The sequence below is a fragment of the Talpa occidentalis genome, unplaced genomic scaffold (genome assembly GCF_014898055.3).
Source record: "Talpa occidentalis isolate TD23 unplaced genomic scaffold, MPIMG_talOcc4v2.1 talOcc4.9, whole genome shotgun sequence".
NCBI classification, from domain to species: Eukaryota; Metazoa; Chordata; class Mammalia; order Eulipotyphla; family Talpidae; genus Talpa; species Talpa occidentalis.
The window spans coordinates 108,632,930-108,654,203 of NW_023605305.1; the positions used below are offsets into that span (position 1 = coordinate 108,632,930).

Below are 21,274 nucleotides of genomic sequence, written 5' to 3' on the forward strand. Positions count from 1 at the left end.
GTTTCTTAATAACAAGGACTCTCTTCTTCCAAAAATAAAGTGAATAGACTGTTGACACGCAGCTTGTTAAAAAGGTTGTAGGCTCCCCCATATTAGATTCTCCAAAGAAAAGTATGTTCAGCGATTTTACTGCCATTGACTGAATTCTGCCAGGCTTCCTTGGTCTGATGTTGCACAGAAGACCTTACAGTTCTTCATGTAATTTTAAAGTTTTCTATAGATTTAAAATTGACAGTCCTGGGCCTCCCCGGTGGCGCAGCGGTTGAGCGCTGGGTTGCGAAGCTGCCCACAGCCTCTACAGCGCCAGTTCGATCCCCGGCTGCTCCCCGGCCACCAGAGGAGGGTCCCACATGGCGCGCAGACCTCTCCTGCCGCCCGCTGCTCCCCTCAGCAGTGTACTTCGGTCCCTCTGCCTGCTCTGCTCCCCCCTCTGGCTCTGGTGAATTCTCTCACCCTCCCACGCTTCTGACTATACCCAGTGCTTGTATAAATAAATAAATAAATCTTTAAAAAAAAAAAAAGTATGTCTTGTTTTAAAAAAATAAATAAATAAAAATAAAAAAATAATAAAATTGACAGTCCTAATTGTAACCTTCTGTAAACCATGTTTTCATTTGCTATGAAATTTCTTGAGCATCTGTTGTTGGATTATTGTACCATAAATAATTGTGTGTGCATTAGCATGTTTGCATTTAGAGAATTTCTACAAATACAATATATCAAAATACTAAACTTTGTAGACCCCGACTTTTAAAAACTCTAATCTAGAAGTCTTAAAATTTCTCAAGTTTTTCCTCTACTAGACGTCTTAACATCTTTTAACATTTTTATCTCCTCAGATGTCCGGCTACTACTTAATAATGACAATCTCCTCAGGGAAGGGGCAGCGCAGTAAGTATCTTTCTAAATTCACATGCATAACTTTCTAAAATTGGATATACTATGCTGAAGTGGCACGGGCCATGCTACTCATGCTGTCTGACAAGGTCCAGGCATGGGTGAAATCCCTGACTTTTCAGGGATTTCATAGCTGGCTCCCGCCGGATCCTTTTCCTTTTGTTTATGGAAGTTCTTGTAATTGTGGCAATTTTTCACACTTGAACCTAAATACAGATGACGTGATCAGAAATAGTTTTTACAACTGATTGTTCCAGTTATGTTAGTACTGCAAAACAAGGCAGTACGAAAAACATGTATGAATAACATATCCCAAAATAACCAGAGTTTCTCTCTGCTTGGGGCTAATAACTCGAATTCTAATATTTCCTAATCCTCTGGGCATAAGAACTAAACTACACTCCGGAAACTATGAAAAAACAAAGCCTAACTGACTCTGGCCCCTAACAAATAACCATACGCCACTCTCTTTTATACAGTAAATTTATGAATATAATGAACTTTTCCACTCCTGCTCTCGATTTTCACCCGACCCTTTCATTTGCAGAGTTCTTTGATAAAAAGGATTATTAAATGGTGATTTATGAACAAGAGGCCTCTTTTTGATCATATAATTATATTCTATTCTTAGGATGACTAGATTAGTGGGAGGAAACCCCATTTCTTTGTTCCCTAATTATTAGATCAAATAAACTCCCCGTGCGGTGTATGTAGCCTACAGAAAACGGCATTGACATTTCTGTAACCTTAGACTCTTTAACATTTAGTTAATCTTTCACTATGATAAAAATAGAGGTGTTACTTTTAATCAAATGAGTTCATGTGCCTGCTTTAACATTAATGGGATAGCTGCTCGGCTGTAAAAAAGAAATAATTATAATAGGAACGCTTTGTGTAGCAACTGTACTTTTCTCTAAGAATAATGAGCGTCATCATCTCAGTATGAGGTCAAAGAGACCCCAAACTGCTCTTGAGAATAATGCGGTGACTGTTACCTTTCTGCTTAACCGCACATGCTGATGTACTCCCGCAGCCTGTTTGTCATGTAAAGACCCGCTCAGACCCTCAGCAGGAGATGCTTGCACCCTGATCAAGTGTCTGTGTCTCCTCCTTCCCTCATTCCCTCATTTCCGCCCACACCGTCTAGCCCTTCCAGGACCCTGCCCGGGTCGGAGCTGGACTCCGGCGCTGAAGTAAACTCATACCCTGAAAACTACATTTAAAATAATTCAAAATAAAGCAGTTGGGTTTAACAGTTCCGCTTGTTGTTTTTTTCCTAGGAGGAAACATATCCCCCCAAACTGTTGTTTATGTCCTTAAAGTAGATTCCATATGATTTTGTTTATTTTTATTTTTGCCCAAATTTTTCCTATTAAGGCAGGGTTTAATTAGATTAGATTTTCTTCTAGTTCTTCTAGTTCATATTGAGTTTTTTTAACTTCTAGTTATAGAAAAATTAGACTGTTACTGAGCATTAGTATTGTGCTACAGAATTAGCTACAGAATCGTGGTTCTTAGGATTAGCTACAGAATAACAAAATAGCGTGTTCATTCTACTTAGTCATTAACTCCTCTCAGGCTGTCTAATCTCCCCTAAAATACCATTTTCTTTCTTTTTTTTTTTTTTAAATGTACTTATTTATTTATACAAGCACTGGATACAGTCAGAAGCATGAGAGGGTGAGAGAATTCACCAGAGCCAGAGCTGGGAACAGAACAGGCTGGCTGACAAAGAAATACACTTCTAAGGGGAGCAGCGGGCGCAGCATGAGAGGTCTGTGCGCTATGTAGGACCCTCGCCCGCCCGGTGGCCGGGGATCAAATGGCACTGCAGAGGCTGCGGGCAGCTTTGCAGCCCAGCGCTCAACCCTTGCGCCACCAGGGGAGGCCCTAAAATACCATTTTCATTTTATCTTGTCCTCAAAAACATTACAGTGGTGTGCTGTTGTGGTTTTTTGCTTGTTTTTTTGCAGGGGTGGGTATCTTCCAATATAAATACTGTAGTTAACTGGCTTTATTTCTACTCCTTCACTCTTCAGTACAACGTTCTGCTTTAGTTACTGTCTATCTAGTTGTTTCAGAGTTCCTTTATAGAGAGGAAACCAGAATTGGATAGTCACAGGGAAAGAGTGGGGGGAGATAGAGAAAGATTTTGATGCAGAGCCACAGATAATTATTATAAGGGCATTTGGTATGATATATAAGTGGTTTAGAGTCTAGCTGTAGAAAACTGTTTTAAGCAGTCTTCTCCTTCCCTCTCCATGCTGTTTATTGAATGCATTTTGGGACCAAATTCTGTAAAATTTGCACAGTATCACTATAATTGTCATTATGAATGATACCCTAAATTACACATTGATTTAGAAAATTATACATTAGGCACACACTAAAAATAATTTAATACTACTTTCTCTTAGAGGCATAGCATATGACATAGAAAAATATTTTCATCATTTGTGGGTTTAACCCCTCCCCACCCTCCGCCCTTTCATTTTTAAAGAGTCTCATCTACCTTCTGTCAACAAATAACCGTTTTGGATGCTTCTGATAATAAGGAATTCACTGTCTTACAATTTACCCATCATATTGTTCTTAGTTTTATCCTTGAGAGCTACCCAAAATAAATCTACTCTGTGCTTCAGTACCTACTGAACAGGGGATGGAGGTATAAAGCCAGAACCTACAGGTGATTGCTTCTTAAGCCATATTGTTCCATTGCCAGTTTGGAGTAACACTCGAATTTGGTGTACAGTTCAGGTGCTTCAATTGCCTTAATTGCCCTGATGATATAGCTTTGCATTTATAAATGTTCTGGTTAAGTCTAGATTCTTAGAGAATCTTCTTGCTAAAAGAATTGTCTTGGGTCCCAAAATTTTAACTTTCCATCAGATTGAAGAGTTTAGTTTTCTATTAAGTATTCCAGTTCCTTCACCATAGTCCTCATAAATTGTTTTAGTAAATATTGTTTTACTAATCTCATCCTCCTTATTACTGCCTTCTAAATAAATGAAGAATTGCCTGAATGACATTAGTTTGACTCTCTTTTTTGGATTTCCACCTGTGCTTGTGACCATCAGAGCCATTCTCTGGTCATTCCTGGCAGTTCTTGAATAAGTAGGGTGTTGTTGGTCTTACTAAAGAGTAGACTCTATTCTGAGAGAGGAAATTTCTACTGTGTTTGGAACAGAGACTGTCTTGACAAGATTATATTTTAGAACAATCACTGGCTACTATAATGGGGGCCTATAAGACTATTAACACAGGTTAGAGATCAGTGGTGGTGGTGGTTTGGACTAGAGTTGTGTTAGTAGGAGTGGTGGGAAGGCGTCAGATTTTGAATATGCACTCATGGAGGAACCTATGAGAATTACTGATGGATTGGATGTGAAGTGTGAGAGAGAGAAGAATCAAATTTTTGGCCTGAGCAACTGGTAGAATATCATTTATTTGAGATGGGACTAAATGTTAAATTTTAGTGTTGGTGTCTGTAATCTGTTGTCTTAGTTCACATCCTAGCATGGAATACTCCTTTACTCCCTAGTCTGCAAGCTTAAAAAAAAAAAAAAGTCCACTTTCCATAAGCATTTAATTTTTACTCTTTTCTGAAAAGCCAGTGTGTTTGGGAATCATTTTACTACTGGATGTGGTATTATAAGGAAATGACTCACTAAGAAACGCAACAATAACCTAAAATGAGAGGATTGAGGGCATCCCCGGTGGCGCAGCGGTTGAGCACTGGGTTGCGAAGCTGCCCACAGCCTCTGCAGCGCCGGTTTGATCCCCGGCTGCTCCCTGGCCACCGGAGGAGGGTCCCGCATGGCGTGCAGACCTCTCCTGCCGCCCGCTGCTCCCCTCAGCAGTGTACTTCGGTCCTTCTGCCTGCTCTGCTCCCCGCTCTGGCTCTGGCTCTGGTGAATTCTCTCACCCTCCTGCGCTTCTGACTGTACCCAGTGCTTGTATAAATAAATAAAATAAATAAATAAATCTTTAAAAAAAAATGAGAGGATTAAGGATTAGCCTTAGATTTTGTTGTTGTTGTTTTGAAAAGTCTAAGACAAGTTTAATGCCCTGCTTAAAATCAGTGTTCTAGCAGGTATTTTAGAGGTTAAAATTGAACTGGAGAGATGTTTTACTCTTCCATTGGCAAGCGATTCTGTGAGAAGACCAATGCTTTATGAGAATATAGGTGTGTTATGCTTTCCTATACTGCAATTTATTTCTATCTTTCTTTTGCCTTATCTTTTACTTTAGCTTTGTAAGATGTATTAGAGAACCACTGAAAATGTAAAATTTCATAAACTAACACTGGACAAATATATAATAATATTAGGCACATACTTTGATTATTCATATCCCTTTATAAATAACCTCTCCTCTGCCATAGGGTCTACTTTGAGGCTTGATTCTATCTCACCTTTTCCCTTGTCGAATACCTTCCAGTATTTTTAATTATGATCTATTTTTAATTTTACCTTTGAAAGCCTGGGGTAAATAAGACATTTCCAAAATAGCACATCAATGGAAGATTCTTTTGAATAACCTTATGTTGTGTTTAAATTAGGACTATTGGCAATTCAAAATAATCAATAAAAAGTTAGGAATTGTCTCCATGGGAGCTCTGTTGGAGCTGCAGGGTGGGGTGGAAAGGGTAATTTCAGAGCTTTAGGCACTTCTGAAATCTGTGTAGAGGAGTTCTTTCTCAAAGCTGGAAGATGTTGTAACACCACTTGTCTAGAGAGAGAGGGAAAAAGCACCAGGGAGTGTTCCCACAATTTCTTTTACTATTATGTGAACTGCCTTTTGTATTTGTTTATATATAATTCTCTCCCTCATTCCTTACCCTTTTTTTCCCTTTTCCTTTTTAAAAACAGTGCATTTGCCCAGAATAACATGGATCAGTTCACGCCTGTGAAGATAGAAGGATAGAAGATCAGGTAATCAGTGTTCCTGTTGGACAGCTGTGCCTGGGAAGTTGAAATCCTGTATACTAACAGTGTCTGAAGATGCTGAATAAATTTATAGTTTATAGTTTTTTAGGAAATTCTTCCATCTCACTGGTGTACTAGATGGTATCTTTCAGGTAAAGAGATTTGCATTTCCCTGATGAAAGTGATGTTGAACATTTTTTCATATCTGTTGGCCATTTGCATTTCCTCTTCCTTTTAGTCTCTGCCCATTTTTTGACTGGATTATTTCTTTGTTGTTGTTGAGTCTCATCAGCTCTTTGCAGATTTTTGGATCAGTCCTTTCATTAGTGTTGGGTGCAAATGTTCTCCAGTTGTGGGGTTTCTCTTTGTTTTTGTTATTGTCTCTTTTGCTGTGCAAAAGCTCTTTAATTTGATATAGTCCAGCTGTTTATCTTTTCCTTCACTATCACTGCTTTGGGTGATGTGTCTGTAAAGATGTCTTTGATGTGCAAATCACGTAGTGTTTCGCCTATATTTCCTTCTATATATTTTATGGTTTCAGGTCTTATGTCTAGTTCTTTAAATCCATTTTGAGTTGATTTTTGTGTATGGTGTGAGGGTGGTGGTCAGCTTCATTCTTTTGCATGTAGCGACCCAGTTTTCCCAGCACCATTTATTGAACAAACTTTCTTTTGCCTTATCTTTTACTTTAGCTTTGTAAGATGTATTAGAGAACCACTGAAAATGTAAAATTTCATAAACTAACACTGGACAAATATATAATAATATTAGGCACATACTTTGATTATTCATATCCCTTTATAAATAACCTCTCCTCTGCCATAGGGTCTACTTTGAGGCTTGATTCAGCTCTTATCTCACCTTTTCCCCTTGTCGAATACCTTCCAGTATTTTTAATTATGATCTATTTTTAATTTTACCTTTGAAAGCCTGGGGTAAATAAGACATTTCCAAAATAGCACATCAATGGAAGATTCTTTTGAATAACCTTATGTTGTGTTTAAATTAGGACTATTGGCAATTCAAAATAATCAATAAAAAGTTAGGAATTGTCTCCATGGGAGCTCTGTTGGAGCTGCAGGGTGGGGTGGAAAGGGTAATTTCAGAGCTTTAGGCACTTCTGAAATCTGTGTAGAGGAGTTCTTTCTCAAAGCTGGAAGATGTTGTAACACCACTTGTCTAGAGAGAGAGGGAAAAAGCACCAGGGAGTGTTCCCACAATTTCTTTTACTATTATGTGAACTGCCTTTTGTATTTGTTTATATATAATTCTCTCCCTCATTCCTTACCCTTTTTTTCCCTTTTCCTTTTTAAAAACAGTGCATTTGCCCAGTATAACATGGATCAGTTCACGCCTGTGAAGATAGAAGGATATGAAGATCAGGTAATCAGTGTTCCTGTTGGATAAGCTGTGCCTGGGAGGGAGTTGAAATCCTGTATACTAACACAGTGTCTGAAGATGCTGAATAAATTTATAGTTTAGTTTTCATAGTTTTTGTAAATATTCTACATTTTAGGAAATTCTTCCCCTCTCTGATGATACTAGTAGTTTCTTTAACAGGAAAAGAGAGCTGCCCTTAACAAGACTGAAAATAAAAAGTAGTTAAGTTTTATACAGGGTTTCTAGCTGTCTCTAATTCTCCTTAGTAAGAATAATGGGTCCTGTTCAAATATAGGAACAAAACAAATGTGTTCATTTTACCATAGTTTATTAACATTGTATGGCAAGGCTTTGTAAATTCATTACTGTACAGGCTATATGACACTAAATAAAAAATTTCTTTCAAAAGTCTAAATGCTCTTTGAACCCACTAGTTCACAAAATTTTCCTAGTTCACTTATTATCCTAGGATAATAAGTATGTAATGTATATAAATGTGTATAAAAGATTACTTGAGACAAGGTTTATAATAAAAGTGAAAAATTGAGAATGATCTAAATGTCTCAACATTAAATATCTGTAGGTGAAAGTACTATGTAGCCATTGAAAACTTATATAAATATTGATCTGGAAAGAAATCAATGATATATTAAACTAGAATATAAGGCAATATTTGCAGAAGTATGGTAGTTTTATTTTTAAAACTAGTTTTATTTTTATATTTAAGTGAACAGATATGCTGTGTTAAAATCATGCAATTTACCCAGTATAACATGGGTCAGGTTAAATTCTATGAAAAGTACATCATTATTTTATGTACCACTAAGAAAGAAAAAAACATTGTCAATTAAATTCTGATGCAGCCCTAAGATGCCCTCAAGTGTAAGATGCATCCCATTTTATGAGATGTTAAATGACTCGGGGAATATATGCATCTTACGATCAAAGAAATAAAGCATACAGGTGTGCATAGAAAAGGAACATGGGAAAATATGCATCAAAATGTCAATTCTATGTGTTGGAATTACAGTTACTGGAATTTGTTTTGTTTGTTTTGGTTTATATTTTTGCTTATCTTAATTTTCTTAATAAAAATCAATTAATTATAAACATAAAAGAGAAAAAATACCAAAAGATCAATAATAAATACTGTTTGCAGTTGATACTGTTTAATAGTACAGAGGAATTATTGAAATTATGAATTCTGTGTCCAGATAAATGATATGAGAAATGGTTAACTTTGTCAGCATTCCCATATACCAGAAGTACTGAGTTTGAAAGTGTAGTCAAAAGGAGATCACATTCTTGGGGCCTCCCTGGTGGCACAGAAGGTTAAGCACAGCACTTTGAAGCAATCTGCAGCCTCTGCAGCACGAGTTCAATCCCTGGCAAGGAGATACTCACATGGTGCAGCAGACCTCTCCTGTCTCCCCTCTGCTCCCCTCAGCAGTGTATTTCAGTCAATCTGCCTGTTCTGTTCCCCACTCTGTCTCTGGTGAATCCTCTCACGACCCACAACTCTGGCCTGTACTCTAGTTCTTGTATGCATAAATAAATAAATCTTTTTTTAAAAAAAATCACATTCTTGGCCATAACAACAAGAAGACATTCCCTGGGCCCTAAATTGAGGAAGATACATGAATTATTAAGGTTGATGTTATTACTGCATATAATAAAAATTCAGCTACAGCGGGTTAACAAGACATTTCTTTTTTGTCACATAAGGAGTGCAGAGGTGATATTTAGGGCTATTACAGCAGCTCCATGATGTCACCGGAAAACTAGGTTGCTTCTAGCTCTCTATTCTGCCATCCTTGGATCTGATTTTCATTATCCTGCTCTCAAGATAGCATTTTAATTTCTGGGTACTGAATTTGTATTCCAGGAAGGAAAAAGGTACAAAAATAATGGTGCTGTTGATCATTCCAGAGGCAAGTTCTACTGATAAGTTACTGCCAGAAAGATATCACTACATCATTCTGGGAAGTAGCATATTTAAATTTGGACCCATTGGGCCTCCCCGGTGGCGCAGCGGTTGAGCGCTGGGTTGCAAGGCTGCCGGCGACCTCTGCGGAGCCGGTTCGATCCCCGGCTGCTCCCCGGCCACCGGAGGAGGGTCCCATATGGCGCGCAGACCTCTCCTGCCGCCCGCTGCTCCCCTCAGCAGTGTACCTCGGTCCTTCTGCCTGCTCTGCTCCCCGCTCTGGCTCTGGTGAACTCTCTTACCCTCCCGTGCTTCTGACTGTACCCAGTGCATGTATAAACAAAACAAACAAACAAATAAATAAATAAAAAACATGCCTCTATTAAAAAAAAAAAATGGAATTGAATAAGCTAGAAGAATCTATACAGTTCATATATACATACATTTGAATCAGAAGTAAATGAAAATTGAATAGATTGACATGTCACATTTATGAATAAGAAATACAAATGGATTTCATGCAATTCCTATGAAAATTATAGTAAACAGGGGGATCTAACTCATGTTGCAGAGGCTGCGGATAGCTTCATAGTGCTGTGTCTTAACCCCTTGCACCACCAGGGAGGCCCCTATAGCAACTTTCTTAATAGCAGAAACTATAAATAGTTCAAACATCTTCGATTCAGAAATGATTAAATGTAGTATGTAATGTCTATATTGTGAATAATATATAATTATTGATAATAGTAGAAGTAGTAGAAAAAGTAGAAGAGGAAATACAAGTAATTCATTTTAAAGGTAAAAAGAAATGCCAGCTGAATTTCTGTCAATGATAGGCTTGTAAATTGGTACAGTTCTCTATGATGGAGAACAATTTGTACATTTCTGTCAAAACTGAATGCATTTACCCTTTGGCCAAATTGTACTTGGCACGGGTACATAATTTGTACATAATGAATATACAGGTCATTCATTGCGGTATCATTCATAATAGCAAAAGATTGGAAACAGCCCAGCTAACCATTAGTAGGGGATTGGTTGAATAAATTTTGCACATTCATACAATGGAGTAGAATACAGCTAAAATAAAACACAAGGAAATTCTGAGTACTAATAGGAAGTAATCTTCTAGATATTTTAAGTTTTAAAAAAAAAAAAGGAAAAGGTGAAGTAGAGTATACTACTTTTATTTTTAAAAGTTTTATATATAAGAAATAGAATACATATTCACATTGGTTTGTATTTGAAAAAAGAAATGCTAAAAGAATATTTGAATCGGGAATTGGCAGGTGTTTTTTTCTTTTTCTGTAAAGGACCAGGTGGTAAATATTTTCAACTTTATGGGACTTCAAGTTTGTCATGACTACTTGACTCTGATGTTATCTTGGGAGAGCATCCACAGGTGATACAAAAACAGACACGCTTGCTTGTGTTCAACAGAACTTTACAGAAACATTTGGCACCTGCATGAATAGCTAGTAGAACCTTGCTCTAAGTGAGTAAAACCAGTTACCTTGTAGAGGAGCAGAAGATTGTTAGGAATTTGGTAGATGGGGGTCGGGGGGACTATTTTCATTTTTTAGTCATGTGACTATTGCCTATTTTATTTTTTTTTAATTTATACAAGAACTAGGGTACAGGCCAAAGGCACGGAAAGGTTAGAGAATTTATCAGAGACAGAGCAGGGAGCAGAACAGGCAGGCTGACAGAAAACACTGCTGAGGGGAGCAGCAGGAGCGACAAAAGAGGTCTGCCTCGCCATGTGGGTATCTCCCTGGCCAGCCAGGAATCGAACCCGTGCTGCAGAGGCTGAGGACAGCTTCACAGCGCTGCGCTCAACCCACTGCACCACCAGGGAGTCCCTGTATTACCTATTTTAAATACTAAGTCTAATGACTGAAAGCATTTCATGAAATACGTGAAAAATACAAAATTATACATTTAAGTTATTACAGCTATGTATAAGATACATATTTATAGTGCCTTCCCTGGTGGCGCAGCGGTTGGGCGCTGGGCTGCAAAGGTGCCCGTCAGCCTCTGCAGCGCCGGTTCGATGCCCGGACGCTGGCGAGGGTCCCACATGGCACGCAGACCTCTCCTGCCGTGCCCGCTGCTCCCCTCAGCAGTGTGTTTCGTCAGTCTGCCTATTCTGCTCCCTGCTCTGGCTCTGGTGAATTCTCTCACCATCCTGCACTTCTGACGGTACCCAGTGCTTGTATAAATAAATAAATAAATATTTTTTTAAAAAGATACATATTTATATATAGGTAATATATTAAATAGAAACCAAGAAAGGAAAGTTATTGTAAGAATGGAGAATTGTTGCAATTTAGAATTAACTTAACCATAAACCTTTTTTTTTTTAAAGATTTATTTATTTATACATACAAGTACTGGGTACAGTCAGAAGCGCAGGAGGATGAGAGAATTCATCAGAGCCAGAGCGGGAAACAGAACAGGCAGACTGACGAAATACACTGCTGAGGGCAGCAGCGGCAGGAGAGGTCTGCGCGCCGTGTGGGACCCTCGCCTAGCGGCCCGGGATTGAACCAGTGCTGCAGAGGCTGCGGGCAGCTCCGCAACCCAGCGCCCAACCACTGCACCACTGGGGAGGCTCACTATAAACCTTTTTATAGAAGTAAAAATGAAAGGAGATTGAAAATCTGTATTAAAGAGAAATCTGACTACATGAAAAGTTAACCGTCTTCCTCAAAAGTTTTACTTGTTTTGTGAAATGTGACAAAAAGGACTGTTTTACAGGTTTACTCATATTTATAATTATTCTTTTGAAGGTCTTAATCACAGAACACGGAGACCTGGGTAATAGCAGATTTTTAGATCCAAGAAACAAAATTTCCTTTAAGTTTGATCACTTACGGAAAGAAGCAAGTGACCCACAGTCAGAGGAAGTCGATGGAGGTCTCAAGTCCTGGAGAGAATCCTGTGACAGTGCTTTAAGGGCCTATGTGAAAGACCATTATTCCAGCGGCTTCTGTACTGTTAAGTATCTGCCTGCTTCCATTTACTGTATCATTTGGGGGCTTTAGCCAGCCAAACATTACTTTTTACAGTCTCCTCTGCGTTTCATTCCTGAAATAATTTTTGAAAGGAATATAAATGGGAAATTCTCTATAGGAAATTCCTTTTTTTTAATCTCAATGCATAAAAATTTTAAATAGTGTCCTAACATTTGTCTTATTTACGCATTACAAATGTCATTATACCCATCAGAAACAGTTTTAAAGGTCTTTACAGCTTAGACATAAGAAAAGTAAATAAAGTTTGTTGGAAAAGACATATTTATGGTATAGGTATATTTACTCAAGCTGTTTCTATGTAGTTTAGATGCCTTCATTGAATAGTCAAACTATTTGAACTAATTTTTTTTTTAAATCAAAGGTAATTTATCTTTTACTTCCTTTTGACTCTAAAAAGTAATAAATTTGGCTCTATCATTATTTCTCCTTTGTAAAATTATAGCATATGAAGAAAAATGTCAGAATATTTTAAACATGTAATTGTGATATGTTAAATGATAGTATAGTATACTGGTTAAGGGCACTGCTTTGAAGCCATACTGGCTGGTCTGTGTCCTGGCTTTGCCACTTAACTACTTGTGTGACTTTGGGCAATTATAGTTCTGACCCCACAGGATTGATGTGAGGAGGGAATGAGTTAGTAATGTGTATAAAGTACTTGGAAGGTGCATGGCCTACAGTAAGCTCAGCACACATGGCGATCTTTCTTCTTACATGCTTGATTTTTTTTTTTTTTTAAATTAATGAGGAAAGCTCATGTTGGCTAAGTGCCAAATTCCATTTTGGAGCCCAGTTTTGCAGAGAGAGACTTGACATCCTCTTTTAGAAATTGACTGTTCAATCCTAAATATACTTTTGACTTACCATTTGTTACTTATTCAAACTCTGTCACTACTCGTTCTTATTTTGGAGAGCTCCTACACTGACTAATCCTACTGTGTCCTTTCTCCCTTCACTAAGCAAACAAATGAACTACAGAAAGCCAGGGAATGTTTCTGACAGTGTCTGCTATACCCAGGTGTCTTGTTAGTAATTCTTAATTCCTCCTCAGTATTCCCTGTGATGTTTCTACATGGTATGTTCTAAACTTTGCTTACTGTGTTCGGATACATATCTAATCCCCCACATTTTATTTTATTTATGTATTTTTTAAAACTCAACTTTTTTTTTTTAAAGATTTATTTATTTATGTATACAAGCACTGGGTACAGTCAGAAGCGCGGGAGGGTGAGAGAATTCACCAGAGCCATAGCGGGGAACAGAACAGGCAGGCTGACAAAGTACACTGCTGAGGGGAGCAGCGGGCGGCAGGAGAGGTCTGCGCGCCATGTGGGACCCTCGCCCGGCGGCCAGGGACCGAAGCGGTGCTGCAGAGGCTGCGGGCAGCTTCGCAAGGCGGCGCTCAACCGCTGTGCCACCGGGGAGGCCCTCCCCCACATTTTAATAGGATCTAGACTTTGTCTTTATTCCACACTCACAAATTTTTTCTTTCTTCCATTATACTTGAATTTGATGAAGAAAGATCTTTATTCTTGATTTCATACTATCCCGTTCCCTTTAAGATGTCTTCTTCTGACTCCATTTTAGAAATGTAGTACTTTATCCTGTCCATAAACAGGAGGAAAACTTTTCCATCCGTCAATAATAGTTTCTATAAGTTGCTCCTCTTTTATTTCTTTCTGTCTTGCCCTTCCTCTCCTCCACCTTCTTCCTTCTTTGCTGATCTCTGCCATGCAGCCAAACCAGGGGCACCTGTAGTTGCACTTCCTCAGTACTTTCCTACTTCTTAACCTTTTGAATTTGGCTTCAATCTGTATCCTACAGGAACGACCCTTGGAGGTTACTCATAGTTCCAGAATTGCCTAATCAGGTGCCTTTTCCTGGCCCTTGACTTCTGTGTGGCATTTCATACTAAGTTCAGCCAACTGCTTCTAGAAATCACCTTTTGCTTCATTATCATATCAGCACCCTCTATTATTCTCTTTCTGTACTTTCTTTTTCCTGCTTTTGTGAATGTAGGCATTCCCTACATCTGTATTTCTCTCTCTCTCTCTGAAACTCATATTTATTGTAGGGAAAGTAATACAGAATTAGATGTTAGAAAAGCAGTAGATTCTACCTTCACCATTTACTTTCCAAGAGATCCTGGGCAGGAAGTTCCCTGATCCTATGTAAATGATAACAATGTGTTTCAACAGATTTACTAGACCAAAGGAAAATAATGTAGAACATTTGTGGACTATAAAAGCACTTTTTTTTTTCCATCTTTCCCTTGGTGATCACATCACCTCTCCCACCCTAGGGGACAGTTGATGTTTCTTACTGCTGGCTGGACATTGCCACTGAATTTCCCACTGCGCTAATCACCACCTTTCTAGATATCCAGGCATGCACATACTTTAGCTCCTTTCTCTTGTCCTTCATTTACAATACGTTGGTAGACTTTAAATTGTGCTTCTACATTCATTTACTCATTGGTATTACCCAGGTTTTTGTTTAGATTAATTTCATGGTCTTTTAACCAACTTCCATGTTTTCTTCCATTTTACTCTGTTTTCTCCCAAGATGGTGATTCTGGTTATATCATTTTGGTGTCTCTTTGTTCCCTATAGAAAAAAAACCTAAAACCCCTTATCTAATGTCCACTACCTGACCTAAATCTACTGTCCTTTTTTCATACGTTTGTTCTAACCTAACAGAACTAATTGCTGTTCACTGAACACGCCCTCAGTTTCCTGTCTCAATTGTTTTCCCATCATTATTCTCTTTCTCTACATATCAGAATCTCCACTACCTTCCAAGGCCAGCCTAAATGGTACTTTCCTTAAATCAGGAACAGTATTTCCTTTTGTTTTCATAGTACAACTCTCTCCCCTAGAACCTAACATGTTCTATTTTGTTCATACTGCATGAACTCATAGGAGTTGTAACTCGTACTGTCTGATTCTTTGTCTTCCAAGGATTTAGCACACTGCTTTTTTGTCATTTAGATTAAATGTGTTTTCAGTCTAACTTTTTGTTTTTTGAACAATAGGTTTATGCTAAAACTATAGATGGACAACAGACCATTATTGCATGTATTGAAAGCCACCAATTTCAGCCTAAAAACTTCTGGTAAGACACTAGTTGTTCTCTTATATTTGTATCTGATTATTTTGGGGGGATAAACAAGCCAACAGATAAGACTTGGTTTTTAATCTAAGTATCTTGGGATAAATTATTTACTTAGAGATTAAAGTTTCCCATCTGTAAAATGAGGGATTTAAACATGATTCCTTCCAATTCTAAGATTTTATAAGCTATTTTTTTAAGTACTCTTTTATTGAGTGAGAATAAGTGATTAATAAAGTGCCCAGGTAGAAATCCCAGTTTTACTTGGGTTAGGGTTAATAACACTGTGAGTTAATTGCATAACTCCATTTGTTTGTGGAAGAACCTGCCATGAACTGAGTAGACATGCTTCTCTCCTCCAAGAGAACAAAAGGAAAAATGAAAGTCAAAATTACTTAGAAAAGGTTTAATGACTAGGCCACTTGGATACAAACTTACATTTGAAAGGGGAGAACCTTGCTTGTTTCAAACTAGAAATTACTTGTATCTTTTTTTCTCTTTCCCCCAACTCTTCTGCCTCTGTAGCAAATGGCCTCACTGTGGCTCAGTGCTAGCTAATTCTGAATTACTATGTGTTTGTGTGTTGTAATAGGAATGGTCGTTGGAGATCAGAGTGGAAGTTCACCATCACACCACCTACTGCTCAAGTGGTTGGAGTACTTAAGATTCAGGTGAGATTCCGACATATTACTAGGCTGTGATAAAGCATTACATCTCTAAAACAAACATGCCAATTGGTATTTGTTCTTGTATTAGAAATAAGGGCCAACTATATGTAGGTACAAAGGGAGATTAATGTCCGTGAGTAGAAATAGAATCCTGCATCCTGAGGAGGTACTTAACCAGAGCTATGTTCTGGCTTGATAAAGGACAGGTCACGTGGCATGTGCTACTTGCTTGTTTTTCTCTTTCAAAGACAACTAAGTTCTTTCCAGGAATTATCAAAGAGTGGTTTTATGAAAGAAGAAAATAAGTAATTATTAAGAAGTGATTATGTAGCAGCTATTTGGTAGCTTTCTTAGTGTTTTTCATGTATATTATATCTCACTCAAGTGTGTACATATATCAATACATATATAAAACTTAGGTCTTAGCTTTGAAAAAAACTGCATAAATGGACTTATTATTTTTTACAGTAATTTTTTTTACAGTAATGTCAATTAGATAAAATAGGGAAACAATTTTATTTAGAACTATTAATTTAGAACTATACATTTAGAGAATGTACTGAAATACACTGCTGAGGGGAGCAATGGGCGAGACAGGAGAGGTCTGCTGTACCATGTGGGTCAGCTTCCTGGCTGGGGATCGAATTCATGCCACAGTGGCTGGTGATAGCTTCAATTAATGGTATAATTGAATCAAAACATATGTCATCTGCACACACTATAGCTTCCTGCTACAAGTAACTACAACTCTCTCCCTGGGGACTTTCCTAGTCATGGCACATGCCTGACTCAGGTGAAGCAAGCTGGGCATGTTAAATGGCTCTAGAAGTGCCATAAAGGGATCAGCAGATAAATATGCCAGCTTCCTCACTCCTCTGGTGGGACAGTTCTGCTGCATTTCTCCTTAGTCTTCCAGAGTCCATCCCTGGCCTGGGAGCTGACCCACATGGCGTAGCAGACCTCTCCTATCTCACCAGCTGTTCCCCTCAGCAGTGTATTTCAGTCAATTGGCCTGTTCTGCTCCCCACTCTGTCTCTGGTGAATCCTCTCATGCTCCTGCACCTCTGGCCTGTACCCCAGCTCCTGTATGCATAAATAAATAAAATAGATCTTTTTTTTTTTTTTAATCAGTTTTCCCTGCTAGGGGAAGAGAATTCTTAAATTTAGTGTTCTGTAAAATACTCATTCGGAGTTGGTAAAGATTGGGGATGACTTAAGATATGGATTTGTGGCCTAAGCATAGGTTTCTGTGTGAACTACATATAAACTTGCTCAAGCATTGTCTCACGCAGGTTCACTATTACGAAGATGGCAATGTCCAGTTGGTTAGTCATAAAGATGTACAGGATTCAATCACTGTTTCGGTGAGTATGAAATACTTAACGTCTATCTCACTTGTATCTTGTTTTTCTTTAAAAATTTAGTTTTGATCCTAAATACTGATTCTGCCAGAAATTCATTTTGCTTTCAACACTTTGATTTGGGCAGCTTCTGAGAGAATATAACCAAGTAGCTACATTTAGTCTTTGACTCAGAGTAGTGATGATGACTTGAAAATATTCAAACTTCTTTCTTAATTTTTGAGATTTGCTCAAAGACAGCAATAGATTTAGTCCTAAAATCTTTAGTCCGTTCTTTAGGTCTTCGTATCATTAGAGAAACTAAACATTTTTAGGAGTATTTAATCAAAAGTTAGTGTGTTCTATAACTGAAAATGGGGAACATATTTTTTCTTTCTTGCCTTCTTGTATAGTTTCAGACTTCTTATATTTCTAGAAGTTATTGAGCACCCTCAAATTGCTTTTATGTGTGCCCTATATCAATATTTACGTTGTTAGATATGAAAACAGAAATGTTAAAATAGAACAATAGCAAATTCTTTACTGGCTGACATAAATAACATCTTCATGAAAAACAACTATATTTTGGGCCTCCCCTGGTGACGCAGGCGGTTGAGGGCAGTGCTGTGAAGCTGTCCGCAGCCTCTGCAGCGCCGGTTCGATCCCAGCCGGCCGGTGAGGGTCCCACATGTCGTGACAGACCTCTCCTGTAGAGCCCACTGCTCCCCTCAGCAGCGTATTTCATCAATCTGCCTGTCCTGTTCCCCGCTCTGTCTCTGGTGAATCCTCTCACCCTCCTGCTCATCTGGCCTGTACCCTGGTTCTTGTGTAAATAAATAAAAAAAAAAAAAAAAAAAAAAAAAACAACTATATTTTCCAAACCAAAAAAATAAATAAATGAGTGAAAAGAATGAAAAGAATGGCACTGATTTTCATTTTCACAAATCATGTGACATGTGACTTAATGAAAGACAACAGGATTCTCACTCTTCACCCATTTAGTGCCAGCCCTCTAAGTGATGCAGTCACCACCCTCACACAGCTCCCATGAGCTTGCTTTGTACACGCGTGAGAGTGAGAGTGAAAACGGCAAGGGTTGCTATCACCATGAAAATAGAGAACAGTTTTGCCTGTTGGATAGGAGCTGGGAATTGCTGCACTAGGCATTAAATCTTTTAGAGTTTTACCACTAATTCTTTTGTGCTTAATGGTAAATGGGAGAGAGATTCACCTCACTTTGCAACTGAATCAATTTCGGCAAAATGCGCTAGATAAATAGCAACAGAACAATATGTGAACTTTACATATATGACACATATACCCGAGGGCATTGTTTATATCCAGGCATAAAAATCTGAAGACGTCACAGTTTTTTCTTCTGCGCACACTGAGGTTGACTGGAAAGGATGTGGGTTTTGGTGAACAGTTTCAGACCCCATCCTTACTCAAAAGCTGCCTAGTTTTGGTCAAGTCTCGGGAGGGTTTTGATTTCTCATTTGCAAAATGGCGGTGATGATAATAGAGCTGCTTCACAGGGTTGTTGTGAGAATCATGAAGGTAATGGGCACAGCAAATGCTAGTTAATATAAACTTTTCATTATCTTTTTATTTACTGCTTACAAATTATTAAAAATCCATTATCTCCCTCCATCTGCTTCCATTAGAGTGAAGTCCAAACTGCCAAGGAGTTTATTAAAATCATAGAGCATGCAGAAAATGAGTATCAGGTAAGAAGATTTGGACTAATTTTTCTAGGTCTAGTACCTAAGTATTTTGCTTATAACATATTTTATTGAACTTCTGTGTCCTTTTAACATAAATAAACTGTGTCCTTTTAACATAAATAAAATAATCAAAATTTCAACAGTCAAGAAACTATAGTTTTAGAAATAATATAAGTGGGATTCTTAGCCTGCTTCAGAAATTGGAGAGAAACTCACTAGAAATATTACATCTTATCTGTTCTTCTAAAGGGCTCAAGCATGTCCTTTGACTAGTTATTTTTTCGTTCACAATCATCCTTTTTCTGTTCAAGCAACTTTTCTATAATTATCTATTAAATTATCTATTAATTATCTATCTATTTAATTATCTATTAATTATCTATCTAATTACAGACAGCAATTAGTGAAAACTATCAAACAATGTCAGACACCACATTCAAGGCCTTGCGCCGGCAGCTTCCTGTTACCCGCACCAAAATCGACTGGAACAAGATTCTCAGCTACAAGATTGGCAAAGAAATGCAGAATGCTTAAAGGCTAAATGTAGGATTCTTCAGTACATGAGAAGATAGGATTCAACATGTGGTCATATGAAATATAACTGATTTATAAACGAGAGTGATATTTTGCTAGGGCTTTCAAAGTTAGCAGGTTTTATAACCTCACGAAATACTGTTGAACCTATAGCATTGTCTTGATTCTGTTGTGTTCTCTGCCTTGTAATTTTTGTTTTTACTATATCTACTTGTAAAAAATTTTTTTTAATTCTGCCACATTTATTGATGGAGAAGAAGATCTACCCTGGAGTCAGTTTACTGTTTAGAAAATGTTCCTAGCCACGAAGCCCTGTTCTAGGCAGGTGATATGTTCTGTACTTCTCTACCCCATCCTTCAGAGCACTTCTGGTATTTCAGTGGTTTTCCCTGATTCACCAGCAGCTAAAAAGGCTATCCTAAAAACTAGTGCTGAGTGCAAAACACATTCATCCTTCCCTTTCCAACCATTTATAGCATTTCATAACTGTAGTTTTCAAAAGTAAGAATTGGGGATTTTCACATCCTTTGGAGGGGGGGCAAAGGAAGTTTTCTGGAAAATCCATGATAGCCAGCTTCTCTGGGGAAGTTGTTTTTAAATCCAAAGACTTGAGCCACATTCCCTGCAAGTGAACTTGTTTGTTTTTTCCCTTCCCTCATTGTCTCCCTCCCATCCAGAACCATTGTAGTTACAGATATCTGCATTTTTAGAAGAGTTTTACCCATTTATTATTATTATTTTGTAATATTCAAAAACTGCTGACAGACTGGGGATGTACTAGAGTATAAACTTGAAAAATGCAGATGTTAAGGGAATAATAGATACCTTGTGCTTTAATACTTTGTGGCAGGATTGTACTATAAGCAAATGAATCAAACAACTATGTAAATTACAAACAAAAATTAAAAGTGAACCAAAGTGAAAAGGATAAACTTCCAGGCAGTATCTTTCTATCGTAACCTGTTATTTAAGGGAATACTAGTGATTTGTTCTAAAAAGGATGTAAAACTTGTTCCAAATTACTCTTCCTCAGTCCTGCCTGCCAAGAACTCAAATGTAACTGTGATATAGCAACCCTTCCCAGGTATACTGGCAGGTACATGTGTGATCACAGAATACACAGGTGACATAGATATGATATGACAGCTGGTAATGGTGGACTCATTTACATTGTTTACACTTTATGACCAGGCCTTAAGGGGAGGTCAGTTTTTAAAAAACCAAGTAGTGTCTTCCTACCTGTCTCCAAACAAATGTCAAACAAGAAGGTTGTTTGTGCTTCAGCTTTGTTTTTGCTCAATAATACAGTCAAGCAGGAATGTTTTTCCAAGTGACGCATTGAGCTGTGTAAGCATTTTGTTTATTTCAAATAAAATATATTTGTATTATTTGTCATTCTATCCATCCATACCACACATCCTCTGTATCAGGTAGTCCAATAGAAATATACCTGTTTTGTTCTTAAATTGTCTGAGTCTCTCCTTTCTGAGCCATTTCTTTAGTCTTTGTTCTTCAGGTAAGTGATGGAACTGCATTTGATTTTTTTTTTTTTTTCTGTATCAGTTTTCTCTTCTTCACTTTTTTTTTAAGAGTTATTTATTTATTTATGCAAGCACTGGGTACAGTCAGAAGTGCGGGAGGGTGAGAGAATTCACCAGAGCCAGAGTGGGGAACAGAACAGGGAGACTGACGAAGTACACTGCTAAAGGGAGCAGCGGGCGTGACAGGAG

General features: G+C 37.9%; 1 protein-coding gene across 1 annotated transcript in view; it reads left to right on the forward strand.

The window, feature by feature from the left end:
• CAPZA1 (capping actin protein of muscle Z-line subunit alpha 1) overlaps positions 1-21,013 on the forward strand; it is a 41,111-nt gene extending 20,098 nt beyond the window's left edge. Inside the window, exons 3-10 of the mRNA XM_037498716.1 lie at positions 840-891; positions 7,145-7,208; positions 11,922-12,128; positions 15,202-15,281; positions 15,871-15,949; positions 17,239-17,310; positions 18,951-19,013; positions 19,404-21,013. Coding sequence (XP_037354613.1) covers positions 840-891; positions 7,145-7,208; positions 11,922-12,128; positions 15,202-15,281; positions 15,871-15,949; positions 17,239-17,310; positions 18,951-19,013; positions 19,404-19,544 — 758 coding nt within the window. The 3' untranslated portion in view covers positions 19,545-21,013. The remainder of the gene's footprint in view (positions 1-839; positions 892-7,144; positions 7,209-11,921; positions 12,129-15,201; positions 15,282-15,870; positions 15,950-17,238; positions 17,311-18,950; positions 19,014-19,403) is intronic.
• The last annotated feature ends 261 nt before the right edge of the window (positions 21,014-21,274 follow it).